The 9,279-nt window shown below is 49.4% G+C and overlaps 1 protein-coding gene across 1 annotated transcript; it reads right to left on the bottom strand.

The window, feature by feature from the left end:
• Window positions 1-5,579: 5,579 nt before the first annotated feature.
• CCL24 (C-C motif chemokine ligand 24) lies at window positions 5,580-8,323 on the bottom strand. The gene is made up of 3 exons (XM_007186559.2): window positions 8,132-8,323; window positions 7,774-7,891; window positions 5,580-6,696 (listed from the first exon to the last, which is right to left on the bottom strand). Exons 1-3 carry the CDS (start codon window positions 8,202-8,204, stop codon window positions 6,528-6,530), a joined length of 360 nt encoding a protein of 119 aa, XP_007186621.1. The 5' UTR covers window positions 8,205-8,323; the 3' UTR covers window positions 5,580-6,527.
• Between the last annotated feature and the right edge of the window lie 956 nt (window positions 8,324-9,279).

Below are 9,279 nucleotides of genomic sequence, written 5' to 3'. Positions count from 1 at the left end.
TGACAATCACCTGGACTACTTTTTTTTTAATTACGATACAATTGACATATAACGTACTCATTTTAGGTGTACGACACAATAATTTGATATATGTATACACTGTGAAATGATTGCCACAATAAGTTAACATCCATCACCACACAGAGTTACAATTTTTTTTTCTTGTGAGCAGAACTTTTAAGATCTACTGTCTTAGCAACTTTCAAATATACACTACAGTATTGTTAACTACAGTCACCATGCTGTACGTTATATATCTCCAGGGCTTATTCATCTTATAACTGGAAATTTGTACCTTTGATCCCCTTCACCCATTTTGCCCAACCCCTGCCCCCGCCTCTGGCAACCACCAGTCTGTTCTCTGTATCTATGAGTCTGGGATTTTTTGTTTTATTGTGTTTTAGATTCCACATATAAATGAGATCAGATGGCATTTGTCTTTCTCTAGCTTACTTCGCTCAGCACAATGCCCTCAAGGTCCATCCATGTTGTCGCAAATGGCAAGATTTCATTCTTTTTTATGGCTGAGTAACATTCCACTGTGTGTATGTGTGTGTGTGTATTTTTTTCTTTATCCATTCATCCTCCAGTAGACACTTAGGCTGCTTCCATGTCTTGGCTGTTTTAAATAACACTGCAATGAACGTTGGGGTGCAGATATCTTTTCAAGTAAGTGTTTTCATTTCCTTCTGATAAATACCCAGAAGTGGAATTGCTGGATCGTGTGGCAGTTCTGTTTCTACGTTTTTGAGAAAGCTCCATACAGTTTTCGATAATGGCTGCGCCAACTGGGGCAACTTCTTCAAGAATGCAGATTTCTGGGCCCCATCCCAGCAGAGTCATCACGTATGGGGCAGGGCCCAGGAATCTGCATTTTAAGTCAGATTCTGATTCTAAAGCCCCGCTAGGGTTGAGAACTGCTGTTCTGTGGGTCTGCTTTGTTCCTCCTCCCACCCCTTGGACTCAAGGGCTCACCTGTGCTTGCTTCCTCTCCCACCCTTGGGTTATGATTGTACTTCTTGATATACCAGCCGTGGGCTATAGCAGAGCTTATTAACTCAGTTTCAGTGAGTCATAGGACAGGTTTTGTCCGGGGTGGAGCACTCTCCCAAACACAGACCAACTTTGGCTTAACGTGGCCACAAACTAAGCCCGGTCCCTCCCTGACCAGAGCATTTTCCGGCACCCCTCCATCTCCAGAATATCTCAAGGTACCGTGAGAAAGACTGTGGGTGACTCAGTGCATTGTCATTGTGCTGGTGGTCCGCCCAGAACCAGGGCAGGAAGTGTCACCTCCCCACACACAGACTGGCCATCCACGTCCAAGGCTCACATCCCAAATCAAGATCGGGCCAAGGCAGGACAGGACTTCTGGTGGACAGTTCAGGTGCCCCGTGATCAGCACTCCAATCAGTGCCTCCTTTCTCCAGAGGCGTTTAATGGCCACCAGAGAAATGAAACAGGAGGAAGCAGGGAGCACAGAGCCACTGGAGTGGCCATAGAAGTATTAGCAGGGTGCCCTGGCCACAGCAAGACCAGCTTCAGCTTCTCTGCCTCCTGCCTAAACTTAAGCCTGCCCACAGCCTTTACTATGCGCCAGGCATTCAGCTAAATGCTTCCCATGCATTAATTGCCTGTTTAATACTCACAGCCGACCCATGAAATAGGTACTTTCATTATGCTCATTTTACAGATGTGGTAACTGAGGCCCGAGAACTCAGTTAGCCTCCTCCAGCACCACACAACCAGAAACCGAGGAGGCTGGGATCAAATCCAGGTCCATCTGATTTCCTAGACCAAGTCATTTCTCCTTTATTTATTTATTTATTTGTCATCTAAACTAGTTGACTTGGTTTGTATTCTCCCAAATACAAACCCTGGGACAAGGGTTTGGGAGTATGTAGTTTATTCAGGAGAGGCAGGCACAGGCGAGAAGGGCAGGCAGCCAGAAGTGTGTGTTGTCAAGCCAGTGACTGATTGGGAAACAGGGCAACGATTGGCAGAGAGCGGAGAACACGCTCCCTAGAGCTATTCCGACCAGGGAGTTAGGGACCTGGGATGGTGGTTAGACACTCACTTTAATTAGCCGTTGGTTGAGGGCTGCCCGGGGGCTGTTCATTTCCTGGCACTTCTGGCCTGACCCAGCAGAGCAGCCTTCGGGACGAAGCACAGAGACGCAGATCCTCCTGGCTGATGGAAGAAGTCAGCAGCATGATGAAAGATACAGTCCGAGGGAAAGGCGCACGGGCAATGCATCGACAGCTTCTGTACACTAGTTTTTATTACAAAAGGGATGAATGCACATAGCAAGAAGTTTAAACACCCCAGAAAAGTACTGATAAAGATGTATCTTCTCTCTCCCTGACTCCCAGTCTGACTTGCCTAAGGCAACCACCTGTCACCTACAAATTGGCACTTGCTCTCTACCTCTACAAGGATCAAATTATGAGCTGCTGCAGCTGCTGACCATTGACACCCCCTGAAAGGAGTTCAGGGTAGAGATTAGGAATGAGGCCCTCTGTGCTCTGGGAAAAACTGGCAGACCATGTCTTTACATAGTTAGATATTTTCAGGAGAAGACTTTATGAGCCCAACTCTTGCATCTCCTCGTATCTAGAAAAGCACTAAAATCCTTCATGGTGATGTTTGCTCCTCATGACTAGCAGTAACCTTCACGAGACTAGCGGAAATCTTTTGCGAAAAATATGTGCTTGATTGCATGTACTCCCCCTTCACCAGAATCACATATATACTGACCTTCCCCCCTACCTCTTTGGAGCAGTTTCTCAGAGCTATCTGAAATGCTGTCTCCTGGACTATAGTCCTCATTTTGCCCCTCATTAAGTTTGTAAAACTTAACTCACAGCTCTCACATTGTGCGTTTTTTTCAGTCAACACAACTTTGATAGTTTGCATCCATCAAGTTGCTAAGCATACGTGGATTTTTTTTTTTTTTGCATGAACAGGATCATACAGTGCATGTCCTTGTGCACCTCGGTTTTTTTCACTTAAAAATATATCTTTGCTGAGTCCCCTATGAATTGGAAATTAGGTTGTTGCTGGTTTTCTATAACCACAAATAGTCCTGCCTGCATCCTTGTACATGAACCTCTGTGCAAATGTGTAGGACACATTTCTGGAGGTGGAATTGCTGGGTCAATGGCATGTGTGTGTATGTATTTATTTATTTATTTTGGCTGCATTGGGTCCTCGTTGCTGTGCATGGGCTTTTCTCTAGTTGTAGCGAGCAGGGGGCTACTCTTGAGGTGCGCAGGCTTCTCACTGTGGTGGCTTCTCTTGTTGCAGAGCGCGGGCTCTAGACCACAGGCTCAGTAGTTACAGTGCACGGGCTTAGTTGCTCCGTGGCATGTGGGATCTTCCTGGACCAGGGCTCGAACCCGTGTCCCCTGCATTGGCAGGCGGATTCTTAACCACTGCACCACCAGGGAACCCGGTATGTGTGTCTAGCATTTTAACATATGCTACCAGACGGTCCTCCAAAGAGGCTGGCCCAGGAGACACACCTGTCAGCAGAAGGACAGGGTTCCAGCTTTGCACACTCTTGGAGGCTGTCCCCTCCTCACCACTGCCTGCTTCAATCCTTCCATGGTCCTGGCTGCAACTGTACCAGATTTTCCTGCTTCCCTGATGAAATAAACGAGAACCATCAGATGGGAACCAGCAAAGGTAGTTTATTTAGCGCTTGCCTAGCAAGGGAATCAGACTCATCACCTGTGTTTGGCAGCGACTCACAGGCCTCCAGGGAGTGGGAGAGCTTCAGAGAGGACCAGAGGGAAGGCGCAGGTATATCTTGAATGGAGGCTGTTGGCCCGGGAAGCTGGAGGCGGGATAACTAGAAGCAGACATCTTCTGTGATTGATTCGGGAGTATATTTGGCCTTCTCTGGTTGGTTCTGAGTTGGAGAAAGGGGACAATTAGGAAGCTGGCGGTCACTGACCAATCTCATGATTCTGGGTTGTTTGCTGCAGAGGCTGTGTGTCAGAGTTCTGTTGTCACCTACAGTCTGACCAATGTCTGTTTGTAGTTCCGTCTCTCACCTGAAGACACCAGCTCTCTTCCATCCTTAGAAAAACACTCTTGGGGGAATTCCCTGGTGATCTAGGGGTTAGGACTCTGTGCTTCCACTTCTTGGGAACTGGTCAGGGGTGAGGGTGGGGAAATAAGATCCCTCATAGCTGCACGGCGCGGCCAAAAAAAAAAAAGGAAGCAAAGACTCTTTTTAAAAAGAAGAAGAAGAAACACTATTCTTTAGAGAGTGAAAGCTCAATCACCGTTCAGAGGCCAGCTCTGGGCCGAGGATTTCTGCAGGCTCTCTTCCCCCATCAGAATGTCCTCTCTTGTTATTTAATGCTACCCTTGATTCTGCTTTGTATCGAGTTAAAAGAACCTTAATAGTCTGCTGCCAGGCCTTTCCTGTGCTCTGCAGACTCTCTGTACCTGAAGGCTTGTTTTGAACCGTGGAAGGTTGCCCTGCTCCCACCTGCAGGAAGACCGACCCTCCCCGCAGCTGACAATGACTAATGGAGGGGGTGTAATTCTGAGGGGTGGGTCTCACACCACTGCCCAGTGGCTGGAGCCCTAATGCCCCTCTGCTTGATAACACACTCTTATTGGCAGCTTTCCTTCCCTTGTATTACCTCCTCATTTTCCTGGTGTTTTTTCCTGTACCTCCCAAATATAATATCTGAACCCAAATCTTTGTTTTCAGGGACTGCTTCTGGGGAAAACCCAAACAAAATCAAAAGGTTTCCTTATCCCCATTTTACAGATGAGGGAAACTGAGGCTCAGAGAGGTTAAGTAACATATTTCAAGGTCATGCAGCTTATCAATCAGGATTGGTATTAAACCCACACTGCATTTATTTATTTATTTATTTATTTATTTATTTATTTATTTATTTATTTATTTCTGTGTTGGGCCTTCGTTTCCGCGTGAGGGCTTTCTCTAGTTGCGGCAAGTGGGGACCACTCTTCATCGCGGTGCGCGGGCCTCTCACTATCCTGGCCTCTTTTGTTGTGGAGCACAGGCTCCAGATGCGCAGGCTCAGTAGCTGTGGCTCACGGGTCTAGTTGCTCCGCGGCATGTGGGATCTTCCGAGACCAGGGCTCGAACCCGTGTCCCCTGCATTGGCAGGCAGATTCTCAACCACTGCGCCACCAGGGAAGCCCAAACCCACACTGCTTTTGATTTGTGAGTGTGGAGGTGTTATTTTTCTCCCTAATCCTTTGAAGCCAGAGACCAACCACCTTTTATAATTTAGTAGTCTTTTGATGCCTCAACAGCTCCTTGTGCAATAATTTTTTCTGTTCAAATTTTTTTACAAATTTAATTGAATCCAGCTATGCATGTATGTTTTTCAGGGTTCATAACAGGACTCCCAAGGGCAGGCCAAGACCACTCCTGGGATACCCTGTGCTCAGGCTGTCTTCATTCCCTCCCAGCCTCGGATGGGCAACTCAGGGTGATTTCTGGGGCACGCACTCCACTGTTGACACCCCAACCCCGCCGCCCAAGGGAGATGAGAACAGGCAAGACACGACCACCTTCGAAGGAGAAGTCACATTTTACTTAGATTTTTATTTGAGAACAGCAAGTGTGTCCATCTACACTCGACATACACATCACATAGTATAGAAAAAAAAAAAAAAGTTGGGATCCTCTCACCCCTCAGCTCCCACTCCATCCTCCCCTCACCAAAATGTGGGGAAAGACCAGTCTTAAAGGCAGAGATGGTCTTTGTCCCCAAAGTAGCATGGAACACGCTGTACCATGAAGCAAAACATCTCCTCAAACCCATCTTCACAAAGGAATTCAACTCCCCAGGCTGGCCCCTCATCCAGGTCCTCCAGGTCCATTTCATTACAAAAACTAATGAGTTCCTGAGAAACTTTATTAGTTGTATCCCACGAGAGGTGTGCAAGGAGGGCCAGGATCTGGCAGTGAACGCAGCAAAGAGCCCTATGCTTTTGTTGGGTTTTTATTCTCCTGCGAGGCTGCGAGTGGGACAGGCCTGGAGCATCCCCACTGTAACGGAGAGCTATGGGTGTGGAGAGCTCACCCATCCCCAGACAGACAGACAGACAGCCCGTAGGCCCCACCGCAAGACCAGAGGGCCCATAGAAGACGGCTGCAGGCTAAGGTACAAGCAGAATCTGTCTGCAGGATAGGACTCATGCACTTGGGCTCTGATGAAACCCGGAAGACAGAGAAATGCCAGCTCCAGCTCAGGGTGAGGACAAAGGGCCACCATTGCCCTCCTTCTGGGACCTTCTCCCCCAGCTCAAGAAAGGCAAGAGGCCCGGGATGCTTGGATCCCTCATTCAGCCCCCAGGAGCAGGCCTCCCCTGCCTTGAGTTTTTTAATAGACTAGACACATCCCCTGAGAATGATGCTAAGAAACAGGACCATTAACCCTTTGCCTACCGCCGCTGGCTCACCAGGCCCCAAGCAGCCTGTTAGGAGGCGAGACCCAGGCCCAAGCTCAGGGCTGAGGGCTGGGCAGGGGTTAGATGAAGGTGCTGATGGCAGGGTGCCTCTGGACAGTGACTTTGGCACCCATCACGCTGGTCCTACTGGAGGCTTTCGTCTGCTTGGCATCCAAGTTCTTCATGTACCTCTGGACCCACAGCAACTTGGGGTTGCCACAGAACCTCTGGCCCTTCCTGGTGGTGAAGCTGTGGGAAGAGTGACAGGGCACACGTGAGGTCTGGCAGGGGGTTTGGATCCCTTCACTTTCTGAGGAGGTCGTGTGGAAGCCCAGAGGACACGCTGCTGTCCCAGCCTCCTGGCAGGTTCCTGACACGATGTCTCCTCTCTGTGCGTCTGCATCCCTTTGTTTCAATCACCTCATGTTCATGTTCAGTCACCTCCTTATCATATGGGGGAGGCCCAGCCCTGCCTTTAGATAACACTGGGTCTGAAGAGAGAGACACAATGTCTACCCACGGGGATGAGAGAAGATGCATTGAAAACCCCGAAGAAAAAAGGCCTCCAGTTCACACGGTGTGCAAGGAAGCGTGGCCGATAAGGATGCCAGAGCTGGGAGGGGGCAGTGGGATGCCCTTTTCCAAGCCAGCTCTGAGCGGTGGATGCCAGGCTGTGGAGCTGGGTCTGGAGCCAGTGGGGAAAATTACAGTTAATAATTAATTTTTTTTCTCAAAGATGCAGACAAAATTAAGATTCAAAGTTTTAATTAATTTCCATACTGATAAAAATAATTCCATGAATTCTGTAAACCATTGCATAAATGCTATAGTGTAAAAAAATTTAAACAAGTGTTAACAACTTTAAACAATTCACTACAAGTAAATGATTATGCATTATAAATACTACCTTCTGGGTTAAGAAAAGATCACATTTCTACGGCATGCCACTGTTTACACAGTGAGCTCACATTTGCTGTCTTGTAACTCTGAAGTTATTTGGAGTCCTAAGTGCCCTTGAATAGGTCCCCTTTCTGAGCCTTAATTGCCTCCTGTAAAATGAGGATAATCAATCCTAGCTCATAGAAGGGCTGAGAGGGTTAGACAAGGGACTGTTATATGCCCCGAATGCTGCCTCGTATATATTTGGTGCTCAATACATGATTATTGACTCTGAATCCTCTTCCTAATCTTATGGATGAGGAAGCTGAGGCTCAGAGAGGTGAGGTGACCTCCCCAGGATCACAGAGCAGGGCCCTCAGTGATCCTGAAGGCTCATGTCTCCCTGCCCCACTCCTGCCAGGTGGCCGAGGAGTAGTAGTTACTTACATCACTCCTGCCTTGGGGCAGACACTACTGTTGGACAGCTGGTAGCTTATCACTCGTCTCTCAGGAATCTTCTTGGAAATGAAGGATATGCAGCAGGAAGAGGGGATGGTCATGGAGCCTAAAAGACAGGAGAGAGAAGAGCCAAGTTCTTTGCCAGCCTGCCCTAGACTCTGGGCTTCAACGTGGAGCCCGGCCCCTGCACTAAACACCTCCCGTCCAGCCACTGGGCTGCCCCCTTCTCAGCAGTCCCCTCCAGACCCAGGCTGCTCGGGCCTCCATCCTCTGCTGTGCCGTTCCAGCCGTGCCCTTGGGACGGCTGTCCTGCGTGAGAGACCCAGGGTGGGGTCAGAGATCTTACCTGCCGGGACAATGCAGTAGGTGCACAGGGCCATGAGCAGGAGGCTGGTTGCCATGGTCATGGGGCCTGCCATGTCCTGGAGAGCAGAGGAGGCAGCTCAGAGCTCAAAGCTGGGGGCAGGAGGAGCGGGGCTGGGACAAGGGGCGTGGTTCCCTGCGGAGCACTCAGACTCAGCACTCAAACTACGCTCTGGCCTTTACCAGGGCAGCTAGGAGGAAACATGTGCTTATATAGCCTCCCGGGGGAGCCTTCCCCTCCCCTCCTTCAAAGTCTTAGAAGCCTCTGAGATCCGCGAAAAGGAAGTGGTTGCTAGCTGAGTCAGGGGTTATCTTGTACTCTAAGAAAGGGCTGGGGGAGGAGGGCATTGCCCTGCCAGGGCAAAGTGCAAACGCATTGGATGCATAGTCAGAAGGCTGATGGAGATCCTGGCTCTGCTGCTTATTTCCTGTGGGACCCTGGGTTAGTCACTCACTCCACTGAGCCTCAGTTTCTTCATCTGAAAATGAGTAAAGTTATCCTCTCTCCTTCCATTCATTCATTCATTCATTCACCAACTCTTATTAGGCCTGTGCCATGTGCCAGGCCTCTAGCGCGGAGGCAGATGTGAGATCAAGTGTGCAGAATCAATAAGCCACAATACTCGGCTCAGTTGTCAGACAGACTGGGACATGACACCCACCCCACCCCACCCCCATTCCAGGCTCCCAGCCTGGAACCCCATGTTTAGAGACTCTTGTCACTGCTGCTTCCATTCCCAAACGCTTCACGTCCTCTCCATCTCACCTGTCATGGAAATACTTGCTTTTCTCCAGCCTCCCTGCTGTGGCCTCCCAGGAGCACACCTGTGTGGCAGCGCAGTGGCCCACATCACCTGGCCAATGATGGCTGGCTCTGTGTCTACATCTCCCGCTTGACCACGAACACCTTGAGATCAATGTCTCATTTCCACGCCCACCAAGTCCCGTGCAGATCACCTGTCCCATGGCCAGTGTTTGTAGAATGAATATATAACGGACCGACTCCGAGTCACTCTCCTCTGGATCAGGGACTCCCATGTGGTGTCTGCCCAGCATGACTGGGGTCAGTGTGTACACAGAGGAGCCATGCAGCACGTCCTCTGATGGGGACAAGACTGAAGCTGGGGAGGC

This window comes from Balaenoptera acutorostrata, chromosome 15, assembly GCF_949987535.1.
Source record: "Balaenoptera acutorostrata chromosome 15, mBalAcu1.1, whole genome shotgun sequence".
NCBI lineage: Eukaryota > Metazoa > Chordata > Mammalia > Artiodactyla > Balaenopteridae > Balaenoptera > Balaenoptera acutorostrata.
Note: the sequence above shows the minus strand (reverse complement) of the source record. Positions and strands in the feature narration are given on the sequence as shown.

What these genes read in the sequence shown, in the direction of transcription:
- CCL24 (XM_007186559.2), bottom strand. Translation starts at nt 8,204, where the DNA reads ATGGCAGGCCCCATGACCATGGCAACCAGCCTCCTGCTCATGGCCCTG. An exon ending in CTACTGCATTGTCCCGGCAG is followed by an intron (nt 7,892 to 8,131) that starts GTAAGATCTCTG and finishes CCTGTCTTTTAG; the next exon opens with GCTCCATGACCATCCCCTCT. An exon ending in TGCCCCAAGGCAGGAGTGAT is followed by an intron (nt 6,697 to 7,773) that starts GTAAGTAACTAC and finishes CTCTTCCCACAG; the next exon opens with CTTCACCACCAGGAAGGGCC.